This window comes from Toxotes jaculatrix, chromosome 18 (assembly GCF_017976425.1).
Source record: "Toxotes jaculatrix isolate fToxJac2 chromosome 18, fToxJac2.pri, whole genome shotgun sequence".
NCBI lineage: Eukaryota > Metazoa > Chordata > Actinopteri > Toxotidae > Toxotes > Toxotes jaculatrix.
Genome location: NC_054411.1, coordinates 12,180,565 through 12,202,195, shown reverse-complemented (window position 1 = coordinate 12,202,195; position 21,631 = coordinate 12,180,565). Strand labels below are relative to the sequence as shown.

The following is a 21,631-nucleotide window of genomic DNA, read 5'->3' as shown; positions in this document are numbered from 1 at the left end:
AAAAAAGTCAAAATTTTTTTTGACCTCAAAATGTCATAAAAAACATCATAGTATAGTATGGCGTTTTTTTTTGGCCAAAAAAAGTCAAAAATTTTTTTGACCTCAAAATGTCATAAAAAACGTCATAGTATAGTATGGCGTTTTTTTCGGGCAAAAAAAGTCAAAATTTTTTTTGACCTCAAAATGTCATAAAAAACGTCATAGTATAGTAAGGCGTCAAAATCGGCCAAAAAAAGTCAACATTTTTTTTGACCTCAAAATGTCATAAAAAACGTCATAGTATAGTATGGCGTTTTTTTTGGCCAAAAAAAGTCAAAATTTTTTTGGACCTCAAAATGTCATAAAAAACGCCATAGTATAGTATGGCGTTTTTTTCAGGCAAAAAATGTCAAAATTTTTTTTGACCTCAAAATGTCATAAAAAAACGTCATAGTATAGTATGGCGTTTTTTTCGGGCAAAAAAAGTCAAAATTTTTTTTGACCTCAAAATGTCATAAAAAACATTATAGTATAGTATGGCGTTTTTTTCGGGCAAAAAATGTCAAACAATTTTTTGACCTCAAAATGTCATAAAAAACGTCATAGTATAGTAAGGCGTCAAAATCGGCCAAAAAAAGTCAAAATTTTTTTTGACCTCAAAATGTCATAAAAAACGTCATAGTATAGTATGGCGTTTTTTTCGGGCAAAAAAAGTCAAAAAATTTTTTGACCTCAAAATGTCATAAAAAACGTCATAGTATAGTAAGGCGTCAAAATCGGCCAAAAAACGTCAAAATTTTTTTGGACCTCAAAATGTCATAAAAAACGCCATAGTATAGTATGGCGTTTTTTTCGGGCAAAAAAAGTCAAAATTTTTTTTGACCTCAAAATGTCATAAAAAATGTCATAGTATAGTATGGCGTTTTTTTCGGGCAAAAAAAGTCAAAAAAATTTTTGACCTCAAAATGTCATAAAAAACGTCATAGTATAGAATGGCGTTTTTTTTTGGCCAAAAAAACTCAAAATTTTTTTTGACCTCAAAATGTCATAAAAAACGTCATAGTATAGTATGGCGTTTTTTCGGGCAAAAAAAGTCAAACTTTTTTTTGACCTCAAAATGTCTTAAAAAACGTCATAGTATAGTATGGCGTTTTTTTCGGGCAAAAAAAGTCAACATTTTTTTTGACCTCAAAATGTCATAAAAAACGTCATAGTATAGTCAGGCGTCAAAATCGGCCAAAAAAAGTCAAAAATTTTTTTGACCTCAAAATGTCATAAAAAACGTCATAGTATAGTATGGCTTTTTTTTCGGGCAAAAAAAGTCAAAATTTTTTTTGACCTCAAAATGTCATAAAAAACGTCATAGTATAGTATGGCGTTTTTTTTGGCCAAAAAAAGTCAAAATTTTTTTTGACCTCAAAATGTCATAAAAAACGTCATAGTATAGTATGCCGTTTTTTTTGGCCAAAAAAAGTCAAAAATTTTTTTGACCTCAAAATGTCATAAAAAACGTCATAGTATAGTAAGGCGTCAAAATCGGCCAAAAAAAGTCAAAAATTTTTTTGACCTCAAAATGTCATAAAAAACGTCATAGTATAGTATGGCGTTTTTTTCGGGCAAAAAAAGTCAAAAATTTTTTTGACCTCAAAATGTCATAAAAAACGTCATAGTATAGTATGGCCTTTTTTTCGGGCAAAAAATGTCAAAATTTTTTTGACCTCAAAATGTCATAAAAAACGTCATAGTATAGTATGCCGTTTTTTTCGGGCAAAAAATGTCAAAATTTTTTTTGACCTCAAAATGTCATAAAAAATGTCATAGTATAGTAAGGCGTCAAAATCGGCCAAAAAAAGTCAAAAAATTTTTTGACCTCAAAATGTAAAAAAAAACGTCATAGTATAGTATGGCGTTTTTTTCGGGCAAAAAAAGTCAAAATTTTTTTTGACCTCAAAATGTAAAAAAAAACGTCATAGTATAGTATGGCGTTTTTTTCGGGCAAAAAAAGTCAAAATTTTTTTTGACCTCAAAATGTCATAAAAAACGCCATAGTATAGTATGGCGTTTTTTTCAGGCAAAAAATGTCAACATTTTTTTTGACCTCAAAATGTCATAAAAAACGTCATAGTATAGTATGGCCTTTTTTTCGGGCAAAAAATGTCAAAATTTTTTTGACCTCAAAATGTCATAAAAAACGTCATAGTATAGCAAGGCGTCAAAATCGGCCAAAAAAAGTCAAAATTTTTTTTGACCTCAAAATGTCATAAAAAACGTCATAGTATAGTATGGCGTTTTTTTTGGCCAAAAAAAGTCAAAATTTTTTTTGACCTCAAAATGTCATAAAAAACGTCATAGTATAGTATGCCGTTTTTTTTGGCCAAAAAAAGTCAAAAATTTTTTTGACCTCAAAATGTCATAAAAAACGTCATAGTATAGTAAGGCGTCAAAATCGGCCAAAAAAAGTCAAAAATTTTTTTGACCTCAAAATGTCATAAAAAACGTCATAGTATAGTATGGCGTTTTTTTCGGGCAAAAAAAGTCAAAAATTTTTTTGACCTCAAAATGTCATAAAAAACGTCATAGTATAGTATGGCCTTTTTTTCGGGCAAAAAATGTCAAAATTTTTTTGACCTCAAAATGTCATAAAAAACGTCATAGTATAGTATGCCGTTTTTTTCGGGCAAAAAATGTCAAAATTTTTTTTGACCTCAAAATGTCATAAAAAATGTCATAGTATAGTAAGGCGTCAAAATCGGCCAAAAAAAGTCAAAAAATTTTTTGACCTCAAAATGTAAAAAAAAACGTCATAGTATAGTATGGCGTTTTTTTCGGGCAAAAAAAGTCAAAATTTTTTTTGACCTCAAAATGTAAAAAAAAACGTCATAGTATAGTATGGCGTTTTTTTCGGGCAAAAAAAGTCAAAATTTTTTTTGACCTCAAAATGTCATAAAAAACGCCATAGTATAGTATGGCGTTTTTTTCGGGCAAAAAATGTCAACATTTTTTTTGACCTCAAAATGTCATAAAAAACGTCATAGTATAGTATGGCCTTTTTTTCGGGCAAAAAATGTCAAAATTTTTTTGACCTCAAAATGTCATAAAAAACGTCATAGTATAGCAAGGCGTCAAAATCGGCCAAAAAAAGTCAAAATTTTTTTTGACCTCAAAATGTCATAAAAAACGTCATAGTATAGTATGGCGTTTTTTTCGGCCAAAAAAAGTCAAAAATTTTTTTGACCTCAAAATGTCATAAAAAACGTCATAGTATAGTAAGGCGTCAAAATCGGCCAAAAAAAGTCAAAAATTTTTTTGACCTCAAAATGTCATAAAAAACGTCATAGTATAGTATGGCGTTTTTTTCGGGCAAAAAAAGTCAAAAATTTTTTTGACCTCAAAATGTCATAAAAAACGTCATAGTATAGTATGGCGTTTTTTTTGGGCAAAAAAAAGTCAAAAAATTTTTTGACCTCAAAATGTCATAAAAAACGTCATAGTATAGTATGGCCTTTTTTTCGGGCAAAAAATGTCAAAATTTTTTTGACCTCAAAATGTCATAAAAAACGTCATAGTATAGTATGGCGTTTTTTTCGGGCAAAAAATGTCAAAATTTTTTTTGACCTCAAAATGTCATTAAAAACGTCATAGTATAGTAAGGCGTCAAAATCGGCCAAAAAAAGTCAAAATTTTTTTTGACCTCAAAATGTCATAAAAAACGTCATAGTATAGTCAGGCGTCAAAATCGGCCAAAAAAAGTCAAAAAATTTTTTGACCTCAAAATGTCATAAAAAACGTCATAGTATAGTATGGCTTTTTTTTCGGCCAAAAAAAGTCAAAATTTTTTTTGACCTCAAAATGTCATAAAAAACGTCATAGTATAGTAAGGCGTTTTTTTCGGGCAAAAAAAGTCAACATTTTTTTTGACCTCAAAATGTCATAAAAAACGTCATAGTATAGTATGGCGTTTTTTTCGGGCAAGAAAATTCAAAATTGTTTTTGACCTCAAAATGTCATAAAAAACATCATAGTATAGTATGGCGTTATTTTCGGGCAAAAAATGTCAAAAAATTTTTTGACCTCAAAATGTCATAAAAAACGTCATAGTATAGTAAGGCGTCAAAATCGGCCAAAAAAAGTCAAAATTTTTTTTGACCTCAAAATGTCATAAAAAACGTCATAGTATAGTCAGGCGTCAAAATCGGCCAAAAAAAGTCAAAATTTTTTTTGATCTCAAAATGTCATAAAAAACGTCATAGTATAGTATGGCGTTTTTTTCGGCCAAAAAAAGTCAAAATTTTTTTTGACCTCAAAATGTCATAAAAAACGTCATAGTATAGTATGGCGTTTTTTTCGGGCAAAAAAAGTCAAAAATTTTTTTGACCTCAAAATGTCATAAAAAACGTCATAGTATAGTATGGCGTTTTTTTCGGGCAAAAAAAGTCAAAAAATTTTTTGACCTCAAAATGTCATAAAAAACGTCATAGTATAGTAAGGCGTTTTTTTCGGGCAAAAAATGTCAAAATTTTTTTTTACCTCAAAATGTCATAAAAAACGTCATAGTATAGTATGGCGTTTTTTTTCGGGCAAAAAATGTCAAAATTTTTTTTGACCTCAAAATGTCATAAAAAACGTCATAGTATAGTAAGGCGTCAAAATCGGCCAAAAAAAGTCAAAATTTTTTTTGACCTCGAAATCTCATAAAAAAAACGTCATAGTATAGTAAGGTGTCAAAATCGGCCAAAAAAAGTCAAAAAAAATTTTGACCTCAAAATATCATAAAAAACGTCATAGTATAGTAAGGTGTAAAAATCGGCCAAAAAAAGTCAGATTTTTTTTTTGCCTCAAAATATCATAAAAACGTCATAGTATAGTATGGCGTCAAAATATACTTTAGTAAGGCCTCAAAATGTCTGAAAAACATTATAGTATACAATACTACTGGCCATCTACTGGGAATAGGAAATGTCTATTTTTCATGTAGTTATGTGTATTTTTCATATAGTTCACTGGAAAGTAGACCAGATAAAGAGGAAGAAACTGATCAGAATACAAACGAGAACACATTGACATGCTCATATTATGCTACACACATACAGCACCTATTGAGGGAGAAGACATGTCTTTTGTACATGTGTATGTTTCTGTCTATCTGGAGAGCAGATGAGATTAGGGATATTGGAATAAAGAGAAGATACTAGAGACATCAATGTCTGTTTATGTCAGTGTGCCATGTAAGCTATATAATGGAAATACATACATTCTACATAGATGTGTTAACATGGAGTTGTCATGACAAGCTGTGTAGATTTAGGATTTTGTGTCTGCATCTTACATCACCAATCTATTAGCAGGGCACTGCAGGGAATTGAACCCCACCCTAGTGTACTAGGTGTACCATAACCAGTGCCTTTTGCTTTTTGAAGTGATGTAAAGGTAAAGCTAAACCTATATTTCAACAGCATTTCTTAAATATTATGTTATCAACATATCTAGTTAGAAAGAGATATGGCATTCGTGGAAATGCTGTTGTAATGTAGGAAAGAAAACCTTACTTTGAATAATGTATATGACATATATGTAGGTATTACTGCTATAGAATCAAAGCATGGATTTATGACATATAATCTATAATGTGTTGTGTATTTTTGCATTACGTCTGTGGATAAGTGGTGATGTACATGATTGTATATGATTTGAATGATCTTGAATGATCTTGCAAACAGTAAGTGCTCCACAAATTTGTGTAATGTCATTGCAACTGTTTTCTTACTTACCCCCATCTCTGCTCTACAAATATAGACTGTTCATGGAGAAATGATCAGCAACATGCCAATACTTCACACCTAGATATTACATAACAAAAAAATGGAGTTAGACCTCCAAGAATGTAGTCCACAGTACAAACTACAAATAACACACTGTCCATTAAACCAAATTACATGTTTTATCTGCACAGATCAGGATGAGTTAAAGTCCCACCTTCCTACGTGTATCTTCATCAACATCTCTCAAACTGAACACTGACTGCGTGAGTTATCCTCTGACAAACCTCATGATACTTTTTCTTAACATGTGCAACTTTCTTGTAACCACATTACACATGTAGTCACATTAACACAACTCACTCAAATACAAATATCCATTGAAGTTAACTTTTTCATATATATATCCACAAATACCAGGATATATTTAACCAAGGACATCCTGGTATTCTTAACATATGTGGCTGAAAATAACACTATTGAAATGTCTACACAAACTCTAAACAACACTAAAGTAATTTATAAATAACACACTGTCCATTAAACAAAATTACATGTTTGCTCTGCACAGATAATCAGGATGACCTTCACACTCTCAACTCATTTACATGCTCATATGATGATACACTTATAGCGCCCCCTGCTGGGAGGGGGCCATGTCTTTTCTGTTGCTGTATACTGCTGTTCTTCTCTTGGGAGAAGAGCAGGAGAGAGGAGAGGACATAAGAGGACTCTTGTGCGTGGCTGCGCTGGCCGCGACTCCCGCGGCTCGCAAGGGGTGCGAGGGCCCGCCCATCGCTGGCCCATCGCTTTAATTTCATCTTACATCTGCTGTATTATTTGGTTATCACACCTATTTTCCTGTTTGAACATTTCTTAACTCTTTAAAATGTGTATTTTTATTGTTCTTTTAATGTACCTATTAGATATGTATGCGTTTTATCTGTCTTGCTGATAATTAATGGCTCTAAACGTTATAACTTTGCCAAATCAAGACCGGTAGTCACGTCTCTTTAAAGTTATTTTACATTTCGTTTTTTTAAATAGTTGTTGTGGGTGTCTTTGTGGTACTTTGTCTTTTTTATGGTCATCTGAGTCTTTTAAGTGGTTCTTTGGCCTCTTCAGTAATCCGCCCATGTCTGTAGTAATTGAACGGTTTATTAAAGTTTTAAACAGTGCCTAGATTTGGACCACTAGAGGCCGCAGAGTGTTGTGTTTGTGGGCTGTCGGACACAGAGGATCGACGCCATCTTCATTTCCGTCCCTCCTGGTTGTTAAACCCTCAGCTGGTGGTAACATTTGTTTTAACAGGATTTGCAGGGATTGAGCTGATCGTACTGAAACCATGGGACGAAAGAAGAAAAAGCAAATGAAACCTTGGTGCTGGTATCCTTTTACACTTGTTACATGTGCTGTTTAAACGTTATCTTGTTATTCTAAGGACCTGTTTGTGTGTTTTTGACAGCGTTATCGTCCGTTTACTAAGCTAACGTTGAATGTCAGCCTCTAATAATAATAATAATAATAATAATAATAATAATTATTATTATTATTATTATTATTATACGTGTATAGCAGGCTCTCCGTATATAGCCAGCATGACATATTTTAAACGTGCTTTCGGTCGTTTTACTTCAGTTGAACGACCAGTTTTGGAGAAAATAGCGTTACAGTAACGGTATTAAAAACAGGCGCTAGTCTTGTGTTGCTCTTACTAGCACGGTGTTTTTCAGTAAACAAGTACAAGACACGCAAAACGTTAAATAACATTGCAAAGGTCAGGTTTATCGGGGACTAAAGTGGTTTCCTAAACCGGAATCGCAGGTACTGTAACAGAGATTTTGATGATGAAAAGATTCTCATTCAGCACCAGAAGGCCAAACATTTCAAGTGCCACATCTGTCATAAAAAGCTGTACACTGGCCCTGGCCTCGCAATCCACTGTATGCAGGTGAGGAAACAACAATTATTATACAAACCATCTTATGAAAATCAATTTTTTTCCTGTAAACTAAAATTACCTAACTGTAACACTTATTTTGCAGGTACATAAAGAGACAATCGATGGAGTTCCTAATGCAATACCTGGAAGGACAGATATTGAACTGGAAATATATGGCATGGAGGGTATTCCTGAGAAAGACATGGAAGAGAGAAGAAGAGTGCTAGAACAAAAGAACCAAGGTACTAGCACCCGAATATGCTAATCACCGGTCTTGTTATGTTCTTATTGCAGAGACTGATTGTGTTACTCCCTATTTTTAGAGACTCAGAAGAAAAAGCAGAATCAGGATGACTCTGATGAGTATGATGAGGATGACGAGCCTGGTCCCTCCTTCCAGCAGCCTGCTGCGGCTCAGCAACAGGCAGGCTACGCTCCCCCGATCACTCAGCCTGGCTTACCTCCTGGATCTGGTGCTCCAGGGATACCACCAGGCAGCTACTCAGGTGGAAAATAGTGACAGCTATATATATATATATATAATAAGCTTTGTAAAGGTAGAATATGTGGCAAAGCTGCTGTAGTGCATTGCATTAGATAGTATAGGTGTTATAGGGAGTTTGTAACAATTAATCTCCTTGTTTTAGGAATTCCTCCGATGATGCCAGGTGTGCCACCAATGATGCCAGGAATGCCTCCTGTAATTCCAGGAATGCCTCCAGGGTAAATGTCTGACATTATTAATCAGTCCCATCTCCACATTATCATGTATTTTAAACATGGGTTTGTTTTTCCCCACATATTTAGAATGATACCAATGGGTGGGATGATGCCTCCAGGTCCGGGGATGCCTCCAATGATTCCAGGCATGCCACCAGGTAACAGTAACCAATGCCCTGCAGTTATACACCTTCACAAAGCATTTATCACCCCTTGTTATTTACTCAATGTGAGTGATTGTCAGTTTTTTAAATTGAAGTTTGTAAATATGTTGTAACACTTCTGTGGTGAGGCTTTATATTTCCCCTTATATAATGAATTTGTTCTGCTGGTTTCAGGCATGCCCCCTCCTGTGGGCCACCGTCCAGGCATCACACACATGGCTCAGGCCCCCCCTGCTGCAAACATGCTGACCAGACCTGTTGTTTCCACTGCCACTGCCCCCCCCTCAGCCCAACCTGATGTCACCAAACCTCTGTTCCCCAGTGCTGGACAGGTAAGATCTTTAGGACACCTCTATTTACCTCTATGAATTTTCATCTGCCTCAACACTTTGATGGGGCAGAACATAACGTTATTCAGTTGAACAAGGGATGCTGTCTGTGCTCACACTGGCTAATATAAAAGAGACCATTCCCAGAAATTCCTTTAACTGAAGGATTATTTTGTTTATATCTCCTATTCTTTACTTTTTTCCTGTGCTACAGATGGGAAGTCGAGTTGCAAGTACAAGTGCAGGGTTGTCAGGTTCAGACTCAGAGTCCGCCTCCCCCAAAGCTCTGTTCCCTATCACATCACAAGTACGCAGCTGTCTGCCTGCTCTTTTTTGACAACCTGCAGCTTTACAATTGGCATGCACACAATTGTGTATAGTTTGCCTGTGATGCACTTGGGCAAATTAATTCTCTTTTATTTGCCAAGGCTGTTTTAGCAAGAGCTGCTAAAGTCTAACCATTTATGTGGGTGGAAAATACTTCTAAAATATCTTGTAATTCTAGCAACACACATTTATTTTGCTTTTTTCTTTTGCTACAAATCTGCATTTATAAAATACTATTTAAAAATGAGTGTTGTTAAGAAACAAAAAGAAAAATTGGTGAATTATGCAGATTTGTAAAATGGGCTTCTTGTTTCTGAACTGCTGTAGGGCAGTGTAGCACAGCATGCTCTTTTGGATTTGTTTTCTTTCAGGCTTGAAGAAATGGGATTTGCTTTGGTCATATGTTACAGGGTTACTCCCCCACGTGTGCAGCAACAGGGGTGTTAACTTGTTATGGACATAACTAAGACACGCTTTTATAGACTTGGCATTAACATATGCAAAGATGAAATGATCATAGTCTGATATAGAAACAAATATGTGACATGATGTAAAGTTCCTCTCGGGAAATAATTAAACCTGACCTACCAAAAACAAAAAACAAAAAAACAACTGGTGTATGACACAATTAGTTCAAATCAGCAACATTAATGCCAAGCCTAAAACTTAAGTCACGGGAGTAACCTCAAAATATGACTAAAAGTGAAGCCCATGTGGAATTAAAAGCCTTTCAGCAGTTTTCCTCTCTCCTCCCTCAGAGTCAGCAGACAGTGTCAGGGTCCCCCCACCCTTCCCCTTCTACCTCTTCTGACCTCTCAAAGCCCACATTCCCAGCCTACACTCAGGCCACTGCAGCTGTGGCCAGCCCCAATGCTGGCAGCAGTACGGTTTCCAAACCTCCGTCTACTGTGACCAGTAAGCCCGCCACCCTCACCACCTCCAGTGCAACCAGTAAGTTGATCCACCCTGATGAGGATATCTCACTGGTAAGTGTTCTAGCTGGAACTGCCTCTCTTTATACTTTTTACAGTAAGTAGCTACACAGTCTGAGAGTCTGTTACTCATAGCAAAAGTTTCTGTCAATATCACAGTGTCAAAAATAGCATTTTCAGGAATAAAAAGTAATTAATTAATTATATTAATTTCATTTTTTAAAAGTATTTTATTTACTTTTTTAAAAATGTATTAATCCTATTTATTTCAGTGTCAAATCATTCCTCCTTGTTTTTGCTTTCTGTGTCCTGTAGGAAGAGTTGCGGGCTCAGTTACCCAGGTACCAGCGCAGTATTCCCTGCCAAGGCCAATCCACCGCTGCTGCTCCGTCAGTGGGTCCCATAGGTGGCATGATGGCTCCTCAGCAGCCCGGCATGCGGCATCCCATACAAGGTATATACACCTCTGCCTCAAGTACAGAAAAAACATTACATTTTAGGCATTTAGTTTGTTAACAACATAATTTTTTATTCTTAGCTGTTCATTATATAAATAATTATCTAAACTAAACCTCTAAACCTCTAAAATTTTTAGCCATGCTAAAGTATAGTATATATAAAGTATAAACCATATAGTTTTTGCTACAGAGTTTTGATTAAAAAGCCAACAAACCTGTGTCCTTGCAGGCCAGTATTGTGGTCCACCACAGGGGATGCCCGGCTACATACCAGGAGGGATGCCTCCTTATGGACAGGCCCCTCCTGTAGTTCCCCCAGGGTACCAGGGAGCCCCTCCACGGCCGCCAATGGGTATGAGACCCCCCGTCATGTCTCCTGGAGGCCGCTACTGAGGCCTGGCTTCCTCTCTTCTATAGGTTTGGACACTCAACCCTTTTCTAATGTCCTCAGCTGCTAGTAGACAAACCAGTATGGGTATTATAGTACCACAACGTACTGTTTATTCTACTACTGAGCTATGAGGAAGAGACACTGAATAAAAACAGCAAACAAAAGAGCTATAAAAGCATCAAAGAGCGCATGGGAAATATTTACACTGTACTTAACCAAGACTATGAACTGTTGTTTCAAACCATTTCTGTTCTGTGGCTTTTTTTCCTTCTCATGTTTCATTTAGGTGTATAGAAGTGTAATAGATATGGTTCGTAGTGTTGTGAAGGCGCTGGAGTTACATTGGCAGTACCCACCCTTTATCAAGGCAAGTTTTATGGAAATACATTTCTGTTCTAAGCTAAAACAGTGAGGCCTTCGCAGCACGTAGTGCTGTTGGACTTTGCGTCCCCAACTTTGTTTGGTGAGGGCTTCAAGTTACTGTTGTGCATTAATTTTGTTTTGTGTGAATAATTTAATGAGGAAATACTCCCTTAACCTTAAATAGATGACATGGTATATGTATTGTTGTAACACTGTATTGTAATAAAATGTGGCAAAAATGTAAGACTCTTCTTTGCGGGACGTTAGTGGGAAAAGAGCCGTCACAGCAGGTTTGTACTCCAGTAATAAACTACATGGTGACTGTTTTTGTTGTCTTGAAGATGAACAGTGAAAACCAATAACAAATGTTTTGTTTTGTTGTTTAAATCTAAAATGTTGCTAAATGTTCTCTTGTGACTATAAGCAGTATGTTTAATTTCTTTTATTGATGCTCTGTACATGGCACTGGCAGACTGAACTTTGACACACTGAGTGCATTGTACAGCTGCATAACTTCCGGGTCGCTAGTAGCTGTAGTGCTAAAACCCAGATTTCTCTTCTCCCTGTAGCAATGCCATGGGGGACTGACTGAGGCCCTGTCTCAGTGTAGCCCTGTTTCAGCCTGAGGCAAGTCTCACCATTTTCTGTCTTCTCATTCATTACCAGGGGCCCTCACAGCTTACACGCTGTTGGATCTTTATGTCCCCAAACTTGCAGCAAGTTTGGTGAAGGCCCTTGTTTGTGTTGTTGCGTTTAGGTACCATTTCCTTCAGGCATGTTAGCTCATGTGGATTATATTTTTTGTTAAGTTATGTGCCATTGAACCTGTATCTACCATTATTTAGTAGTGAGAGCATCAGGAAGCTCTGTTTTCATTTAGTAGCTCTTTACAAAAAGTATAGAGCTTTTAAATGAAACTTTATTGCTTTAGAAGCCTTTGAAATGAACTAGTCCTACAGTCCACGGCAGTTCACTGTCTGAAATACTGATGGCTTGGTCAAAAGTCAAATTATTTACTAGCTTGCCACATACATTAGCAGCCTGTCACCTGCAGCCATTTGTACATTAAATGTGTGTTGGGAGGTTTGTGATGAACAAATGATTTTTCATATGCTTGTAAAATGGCTTTACCACTTAATCCTGTTTGTTTCATCAGCTTTCCTCACTTGATCATTTGAATTTAACTACTTACATGAAGGAGAATCTCTGCCAGTAACAGGTTAGTTAAAGCTGTAAGTACCACTGCTATACTTCCTTAACTTCCGTCGACCTGTGTTTTGTGTGCACACTTAATGTGAGATCTTGATCCTCACTTGCGTCTTTCTGAAAAACAGAAAATAAGCCCACAACAGTTCTGAAGCAGTTTACACTAATGGCAGCCAAACATTCGTTACGATCTCCAGGAATGCCTAATAAATCAATTACTACTTGAGTGTGCAACACCTTTTTTGTTTCTGCTTCTTCTACCGAATGTGATGAGCATCTCAACATAATTTTTGGTGGAGGCTTTTATTAAAACCAGTAATTTTAATATTTGACATGAGTCATATAGGCAGAGTCTTCATTGGTAAGTATGGGCTCTACCACTTTTACATGCTGAAGAAAACTTTTATGAAAGGGTGTCACATTTTCTTTTGTCTTTTTTTTTTTTAATTAAAAATTGTGTTAATAAACAAAATGATGGTACTGGACTGTTTGGGAAGCTCTGGAAGAGTTAAGTAAGAAAGATAAAGCTTAATCATGAGTATTTGTTTTAGGATATGTCCCTCAAAATGCTCTATGCACTTTTATTTTTGATTTCTGTGCCAAAGTCTGAATGTTTACTCTTTTTCTTTGAATAAACCAGTTCCTAAACTCTAATGTGTCTTTGTGATGTATCCCAATCACATTATTTCATGTATTTGAAAACAAATTTAGAAACACTAATTATAAAGAGGGAATGTTCAAGACCATATTGGTAGTAAGCCAACAATCAAAGTGAGACTTCTGTTTTACTTTTTTGCGGAACAACTGCATTTCCTCTAAATATCTTCATTTACAGTCAGCTGACATGTAGCTGTCATCTCACTTTCTGTGTTGGGACAACTTCCTCTACATATCAGAATACTTTAAAATGCAAAAAACACTAGTTATGCTCACTGAAAACAATACACAATAAAACTATAGTGTAAGTATGCATTTAATGAGATATTTATACATATATTTAAGATTGGATTTGTTACTCAAAATACTGTGTTTGAATAATTTCTTAATCAGTTCAATACCACTGAAGATCCAGTCTTAATTTTAAAATCAGACCCTGGCTGTGTCACTTGATATATTATTCCATGTGTAACGTTACATAGAGAAAAGAGGATATTCAAGCTGTCTAATGATAAATGCAAAATAAAATATCAAAATGTTTGTGCAAATAAATATTTCTTTACACCACACTAAAAACAAAATAAAATGCTTACGAGATTGAGAATATAGTTTACATCAAGATTAATATGACATGATCTGCATTACAGCTGTATTTTCTCAAAAGAGCTGTAGCTTAAAAAACTCACATATACAATCTCATTACCTACTTGGTATCATACACAAACATAAGGCAGACTTTATGTTCACTTGTCAGAACATCAAAAAAAGTACTAAACTGAAAACGTAGTAAAGTTCAAAATTGTTCAAAATGTAAATATTGTGTAAAGAAAAAAAAGTTTTCAAGACTTGACTCAAAAATCCTGTATTTTCATAATCTGAGCTGTTTCTCTGGATACATCTTTGCAAATATACAGCAGCAGTGCTCATGATGATTGTCTAACAATCTGTGAAAAAAAATCTTCTAAGGCAGAGGGTCTATGACAGAGGATCAAAGCATCCGGCCGTATTTACTTTAGCCAGTCAGAAAAATAAATCTCAAAGATTGTTGTTTCTTCAGATTTGTTCTGAATGTATTTACTTCAACCCATATCTATTTTACAAGACTGAAAGTGAGATCCAGATTCAAGTTGAAGTCTTGTGTTTGCTATAAAAATACAAAATACTATATACAAAAAGTCTTTGTGCTCACAGTCTCATCATGTTTTTGTTTATTGTAGCTTAGCACTGATTTACAAATGTTGAGGTGCACTGTGAGCATTGAAAATTACTCCATCACTTGGATGTCAAAGGCAACCACTCCATCAAATGAGAAGCCCAAGTAGAAGGTGACATTTTCATTTCCATTTGGCAGAGAGGCAGAATATCGAGGAAAGACCCTAATCTTGCCCTCCCTGATTCCACCTTTGACAAATAAGTTTCCATTTTCTGTCCATCCTTCAACACGTTTGAGTAGCTGCACGACTTCCCTGGTTTTCCATACTTCCCCACCGAGCCATTTCAGTCTTCTTTCATTTAGAGTGCCTTTAATTTGCTTTTCAATAGCACTTCTGTGGACAATCTTGTTAAGACCTTTTGCCTTTCCCATGAAGAAGTGGGTCACAATTCTACTTTTCCTTGGAGACACATGTTGGATTTTTTGCTCACAGAGTCTCTGAAGTGCATCAATGGCTGATAAAAGGATCTGACTACCAGCAGAACTGAGAGCCTCGCTTGTCTCAGGCCAAAAAAGAAGGGAGAGAAGGAAGAGAGCACTAGCAGATGACATGTTTTTCCCTTTTGTAATAAATCTTTTGCTGAGATCCTGAAGCTTTTGAAGAGACAGGAGCTTTGAGGAGCCAGGCAGAGTACAATTAAGAACTATCTGGCAAAAGATAAAGTTAGCAAGTTCTGTCTGGTCAAGGTCATTCCATTTCAGGTTTTCTGGGTACATGTCAATTATTGTCTCAAGCTTTTTTCCTGCTCTCAGAGGGTCCCTATCATAAAGTAAAGAGAGGATAGATGTAACATTTCCTCCACCAAGCTTGTAAGTCTTCATCTGTCTTTGGAATGGAGAAAGCTTTTCAGTTGGACCGGCTCTGTCAGTATTGTTGCTGTCAGTTGCTTGGATGTCGTCATCTCGTATGATGCAAAAAAATCCAGCATATACAGCACTCTTCCTTGTCAACCATTCTCTTGGATTGTGTACTTGTTCTGGATCTCTTGCATCAAGTTCTTCATCCTCTTCGCTAATGTCAGTTTGAAAGTAGCTGAGATCTTCAGAAATGCACTCAAGTGCGTGGTACAAGCTCTTTTGTAATCCTTTCAACTGCTGATGAAACGTCTGCCAGGGTTTTTTGACCTCTGCTGGTATGTAGTCTGTTAACAAATACTGCATCAACTCTGATTTTCCAGTATTGTTTGAAAAAACATCTACTCCTGACAGGAACTTTAGCAGCCTGCAGCCAACATCTACTTCCCCGTAATATGAGCTGTTAAGACTGACTGTCTCTTTCTTTGGTGTTTTTTCAGAGGCTCGGAAGGCAGAAATTCCTTTGAGTGCAGTGCTTATGATTTCAATTCCCCTTTCAGGGGATGGCTCTTTTTCCTCAAGGGTGTCATACAAGTGGTAAAACCACCTCTTGTAAACTTGTCCCAATGTATCGAGGACAAATGTGTCGTGTGGAAGAAGAGATTTTGCTTCCACTGCCCACTCTAGGGCCTCTTCAAATCTCAAATTTGTGTAAAGCAGCCGGGCAAGCTGTTGTGCCACATATGCATCTTTTCCCAGAGCTAGGTAAGCTGCTTTCATGAGATCAACGGCTTTCTGAACACCTCTCTCGATCCTGACATGCTCAATCAGGGGTGAAAAAGCTGTGTCGACAGGATCTCCTCTGCTCTTTTTGTTGCGTCTGATAAAAAGTGCTCTGATGAACTTCAGAAACACTTCTCTGTTGAACCTATGATTGATAAGTACCTCATCTTTGATGAGATCCATGGCAATTTCACTCTGAGGCAAATTTGCAGACAGCTGAATCAGAATTTCCTTTGCCACCTTTGCATGAATAATCCGTATGGATGAGATGTGTGTTGATTCTTCTTTGAGGTGGATGAAAATAAGCCTTGCTTCTTCACTGAGATGATCCACAAATGCATGGTACTGAGCTCTATCCACATGGGTAGCTATGCCAAGAGATGCTTCACAGTGTGACACAGATATGTATGAGTCTTCAACATAGCAATTCAAGAGAGCCACAAATCTGATGAGGCGAGTGATAAGTGATGAATGGTCAATTTTATCTAGAAGGTTTTTCACAAAGTCCGCAATGTAACTTGGCCGGAACTCCTCACTCATCAGAACAAATGTTAGGATAAAGTCTGGTTGAAACTGCAGTTTAAGTTGCTCAAGCTTTTTTGAGAACAAAGGCTTCTCAGCATTTGACAGCTTATGTGTGACTGCTACTGTTTGAGATGACGATGCTCTGCACATTCTTTCTGGAACATTTGACCTGTTGCAGATGAGCAGGATGAAGCACAACACAGACGGAGTTATTTTTTTGGTTGTAATGACATTTCCAAGCTCCCGTCTGAGATCATCTATGTAATCTGCATTTCGGTCCTCCAAGAGCAAGAGCACTGGCAGACAGTTGTTTTTGTCTCGCTCTTCATGTTCTCTCAATCTCACTGCATGCTCACACACAGTTGTGATTTCCTTGCACTGTTTAACAACTGCACATCGTACTTTTGTCCTCCAACTCCAGAGGATCTGTCGTGCCACTGTACTTCCACCGCTGCCCGGATGATGGTATATGTTCACACTCTCTACAGGACGTATGTCCTTGGTACGATGTACTATCTTGTGCAACATATTGCTTGCTTCTTCGTAGGCGTCCCTCTTTATAATAACACCACACTTGTGTTTGTCAGCAAGCCAGAAGTTTTTCCAGTCTATCTTTCCACCTCGATAGAAGTAGGTCTCAATTTGTTGGATTTCATCCTCGCTCATGATCTCCAGTTTTGTGTCATCACACTGGTCGACACTGATGATTTCCAAAGAATCTAGCATAGCCTCTTCAACTGACTTTAGGAAGCACAGGCCTCCATTTAAGACTGGTAATGTCCTTGTGAGATTATTCTTTGAGAGCTGAATGCTTTGGACTGTGGCGTCCACATGACTCAGTGGCATTTCAACAATGCTGATTTCTCTGAGTGTAGACATGTGACAAGACACCTGAGCAAGACTTGACCACTTTTTGTAGTTTTCATTTGACTCTGATATGACTGCCAAGAAATCATGCCCATTCATCTCTGCGTAGAATTCATGGAAAGTCTCAACAAGCGGCTGCTCAACATTAGACATGAGCAGGAAGAGGACTACAAACGATCGCCTGGGAAGGATATCGTTGCAGATGAGCGACACCGCTTTTTTGAGTTTCTTTTTCCTTGTTTTGATCCAGGTTTTTTCATCACAGGTTTGTTCCCCACCAGGGAAGTTGTTTCTTCCATTGCAGAAAATCCAACTTGTTCTCTCAAAAAGCTGCAGAGAATTTATGAAATCAGAAGTTCCCAATCTACTCTCATTTGCATAGTCATCAAGAAAGTGAAGGTTTACAGCCTTCTGTTTCTTGTATCTACTGCAAAGACCAGATGTCTTTGAATCAGGGTCAAAATCAAACACACAGAATAGATTCATGTGAACCAAGAAGCTTATAGTGTCAAGATTCTCTGGGTGAAATTTGTTTGTCACAATGATGTAAAACAGAGAGTTGTCCATGTGTGTCTTTCCACATGTTAAGAGGATGGTGAGTTTCCTCTTTTGATCCTCCCTTAAGTCCACATTTGTTTCATTGCTTGAAGATTCTGCCTTCTCTCTCTGTTCGTCTTTCTCTCTCAGTCCTTGAATGAAAAGAACAAGGTCATCATCAGGTATGCGTGGTGTGTTAGCTCCTACTCTGCAATAAGGAACTTTCTCTTCATATTTGACTTTGTTGTCCTTCTCAGAGAATTTTGGGACACCAACAGAGTAAAGCTTATCTTTTACAGTGCTTGCTTTTGGGACAACATCATATTCAATGACCCATGTTTTCTCAGTAGTTTCCTTGTCCAGTACTTCAATGAATCGGGGGTTCCTTATACAACTCCTGGCATCGGATTGTTGATTCGATCCTTTGAAGCATCTTTCAATGTTGTCGAGTGCATCCACAAAGTCTTCCTGATTTTTGACAGGTATTCCTATGATTTCTCCATGCTTGTGAGTGCCTCTGACTTTATCCATAATGCCGAAATGGATTGTCCCATTGGCTCTCATATTCATGCATGCACATGCAAATCTTAACACCTCACTTGCTACTTTTGTTTGCAGCCTTTTTGAGTCTAGTTTGTGCGCAGTCTCCAGTGACTTATATTCATGACATGGATTGATCAGGTTTTCAATTCCTGTCTCTGGAGGAAGCACATTGTGCCTCACATACCTGCAGTCCTTTTCAGGCTGATCAAATTTCCGATAGTCACAGAAAGACAAAGCTAGTTCCGTAGAGGCTGAGTTGTCACTGCATGCTGTAGGAATATTCTCAGTCTCAACTCGGTCACAAGGTTCTTGTGAACAATGTTTTGGCTCTTGTCCTAAAACTAACACATTTTCTTTTTTGTCATTTCTACCTTTACCACAAGAATCACTTTTATTTTTCCTTTTTTCCTGTTCTGACTTCACAAGCTCATCCCTTTTCTTCAGCAGAAGCTCAGTTTGGCCACTTCTCATTCCAATTGTGGCGCTGAAGTATTCCCTTGGCAGAGTTGTGAGAACTGGTCCTGTCACCTCCTCCTCCTTCAGTTTGTCTATGTAAATTTGTTTTATTCCAATGCATCTCAACCAGGAGCTCACATGAGTTTCTGTCCAGCTGTCACAGGACAGGTTACGCCATTCTGTAGAACAAAATGTTAAAATAAATCAAATCTTGTTACTGGGTACTTTCATCAGTCACACGATTTTCATCGTGTCCCTCTCTTCATTTGAGAAAAATAGAGACTGGAAAATTAAACATAGACAGGTTTTATACTGTTAGTTGTTTTGTATCATAAAGTCAGTGTGTCTAGGTGTAAAGCATCAGTTGACCCTAGTTATAGTATAAAAGCATATAAAACATACATTTTCACAAGTATGGTGGTATTAGGCAATGCATCTTAAGATAGCTGCATCTTTTATATTTTTATACTTTTTTTTTTTATACTTTTATACTTTTGTATTTTTGACATCCTCAACCTCCACTATCAGGTACACACGCACAGTTTTTGTTGAAAAAGAGCACAGGTGCACATTTGTATTTTAATTTATTTTTTGTTCCTTATTGTGGTTTTCTTTGCCTTTAACTTCTGTGATCTTCTGTGCCAGTTCAATGAAATCTTGTTCATTATACGTACTTGGGGCGTAAAGTGGATGACAATAAAGTTCTTTGAATCTGAATCTGAGATTTGTGGGTGTTTGTTTGGTACTGTCAGTTGTTGTTGTGGTGCTCTAAATATAATGCACTCCAATCAACGGGCAGCTCCACACATAAAGGGAGGAAAATCAGCTGCTGCATTGACATCTGTGGGTTGAGATATTCAACCTATACCATGCCCTTATTTCTACTGCACTGCAGTGATGTAGTGCAACATTTCGTACTCACCCATCTCTGAAGAACTGCTGTCCATTCTTATGGATATCCCTATGGACAAATAAAACCTCAGCTTTAATACTTATGTTCTACTGTTGTTTTGCGAATCATACTATGCAAAAGATCACACTTACCATGTGCAGCAGAAGACCGCAATTTTTATATCATTGTTGATCATGTATTATTCTTTCCATGTCTCTGTTGGTGACAAAGCAGCTTTAGCACAACTTAATTTTCCAAAATTGTCTATTGTGCTATCTTACAAAATCTTATACATTTTCATGTTTTTACATGTGAAACCCAGCAAATGTTATAATTCATCCTCTTGAAGTTATAACTCATGCACACGTGTCAAGTTACTGTACCAGCAGGAAATGAATTTCTAGGTCGCTGACTAATTTGTACTTACAAGTTTAAAATTATTTTATCCCTATCACCTACCTGCCCTGCTGGTTAGGACTTACAGGTTACATTACTGTTAGGCCTATCAAAGATAACTGGTCAGAATAAGGGTAAGGTGTGGGTCAGGTTAGGCATCTTAAAACAACTGGTTAGGGTTAGGGATAAGGTTTGGAGGTAAATAAGGGGAAACACATCAACAGGTTGACAACAGCAGTGTTACAGTGTAGGGGACAAGAGACAAAGCAAACAAAGCTTTGAAGAGTTTTGAAGTTTAGTAACTAGTGGGTGCCAACATAAAACCAAAAAATATAAAATTTGACTTTTTCCACTGAAGCCAGTGGAGGAAAAATAAATCTCTTATCTCCTCCTGATGTGTCCAAGGCTTATACTTGAAAAAATGAGCAAAAAGTTAGTGTTCATATTAGACTACTGTGGTTCTGTCCTTCTTAAACCACTAAAACCACACCCTGTACTGATATGCAGCTTTTAATTGTTGTAGCCAAACTACTTTTATCTGGTGTGTCACAATGTCTCCACCCGAATCATGCGTTTCTCTGGGTTCATATGCACTTTGTCGCAAATAAAAAAATAAAAAAAACTAACACAGAAACCATTAAAATGATCATCTGGTTCACTACTTTTATCAATCTTTTACTTGAGTGAGTCTCTTCCCGAGTGGTAAGATTAGATAAGATTATCTGGCTTCACATTAAACAGCCTCAATTTGATAAACAAAAGACAGTGTAATACTGGATTTAAGCTACAGACTTGAAAAGACAGATGGCTTCCAGCTGCTGCCACAGCCTGATGATAAAAAGAAAAAAATCAAACTGAAGTGAGTAACTTGGTTTAGTTTCTTCATGTTTCTGCATGTAGCATTGAACTTTGAAAACTATCAATGGGCACTTTTTCTTGAGGTTATCTATAAATTAAGCTTAATAAAACCCACAAACATGGATCCCCAGCAGCCTCTGAGATTTGTGGGATGTTTGTTTGAAACTAAGTGATTTAAGATTTAATAGTTTAGATAACTCATCGCACTTACCAGTGTTCTAATCTCGTAGGCAGACTGTATTCACCCCCCAACTTCCTGAAGTTGTTGACGCAGTTTTGGGTTTGTGCAGTGCAGCGTACACCAGGCTCTCTTTTTCTCAGTTTTTTTTTTTTTTTTTTGGTGTCTCTCTCTCTAGCTTGATCCTGAAATATGTCTGTTTGTTACTGTTAAATATGTCTTAGTCTTGACTAAGAGGATGTTTGTGCTGGATTGTGCTGGATATGTCCCAGAGATGATCTCATGCTTTGGGTCAGCTTAAGCTTGAGCAACTCTACTTAGGCTGAGTTACAGAACAGAAACCAATAAAAAAAAACGAAAGTTT

General features: G+C 36.8%; 2 protein-coding genes across 5 annotated transcripts; one reads left to right on the top strand and one right to left on the bottom strand.

Annotated features, from left to right (window-relative positions):
• The first annotated feature begins 7,001 nt into the window (after positions 1 to 7,001).
• On the top strand, positions 7,002 to 13,215 carry LOC121198000 (BUB3-interacting and GLEBS motif-containing protein ZNF207-like). 4 transcript variants are annotated; one of them, XR_005896309.1, is made up of 13 exons: positions 7,002 to 7,121; positions 7,560 to 7,686; positions 7,781 to 7,919; positions 8,001 to 8,183; positions 8,325 to 8,400; positions 8,485 to 8,555; positions 8,736 to 8,893; positions 9,105 to 9,197; positions 9,976 to 10,203; positions 10,465 to 10,603; positions 10,837 to 11,024; positions 11,285 to 11,365; positions 11,931 to 13,215. XR_005896309.1 is itself a non-coding variant. In XM_041061791.1 (12 exons), the coding sequence occupies exons 1-11, from the start codon at positions 7,081 to 7,083 to the stop codon at positions 10,998 to 11,000; spliced, it is 1,419 nt and encodes a 472-aa protein (XP_040917725.1). In that variant the 5' UTR covers positions 7,002 to 7,080; the 3' UTR covers positions 11,001 to 11,024; positions 11,285 to 13,215. The 4 variants fall into 4 exon arrangements, 3 of the variants coding, with proteins under 3 accessions (XP_040917725.1, XP_040917724.1, XP_040917726.1); XM_041061791.1 differs by having other exon boundaries at positions 11,285 to 13,215; XM_041061790.1 differs by having other exon boundaries at positions 10,837 to 13,215.
• Positions 13,216 to 13,535: 320 nt separating this feature from the next.
• On the bottom strand, positions 13,536 to 21,588 carry LOC121197999 (sterile alpha motif domain-containing protein 9-like). Its single transcript, XM_041061788.1, has 4 exons — positions 21,301 to 21,588; positions 19,988 to 20,051; positions 19,866 to 19,904; positions 13,536 to 19,122 (listed from the first exon to the last, which is right to left on the bottom strand). The coding sequence occupies exons 3-4, from the start codon at positions 19,888 to 19,890 to the stop codon at positions 14,489 to 14,491; spliced, it is 4,659 nt and encodes a 1,552-aa protein (XP_040917722.1). The 5' UTR covers positions 19,891 to 19,904; positions 19,988 to 20,051; positions 21,301 to 21,588; the 3' UTR covers positions 13,536 to 14,488.
• Between the last annotated feature and the right edge of the window lie 43 nt (positions 21,589 to 21,631).

Excerpts from the sequence above, each read along its gene's own strand:
- LOC121198000 (XM_041061791.1), top strand. The coding sequence starts at position 7,081 with ATGGGACGAAAGAAGAAAAAGCAAATGAAACCTTGGTGCTG. Across the intron at positions 8,894-9,104 it reads TGTTCCCCAGTGCTGGACAG|ATGGGAAGTCGAGTTGCAAG; the intron begins GTAAGATCTTTA and ends CCTGTGCTACAG. Across the intron at positions 10,204-10,464 it reads CTGATGAGGATATCTCACTG|GAAGAGTTGCGGGCTCAGTT; the intron begins GTAAGTGTTCTA and ends TGTGTCCTGTAG.
- LOC121197999 (XM_041061788.1), bottom strand. The coding sequence starts at position 19,890 with ATGGACAGCAGTTCTTCAGAGATGG. Across the intron at positions 19,123-19,865 it reads CAGCAGTTCTTCAGAGATGG|AATGGCGTAACCTGTCCTGT; the intron begins GTGAGTACGAAA and ends TTTGTTCTACAG.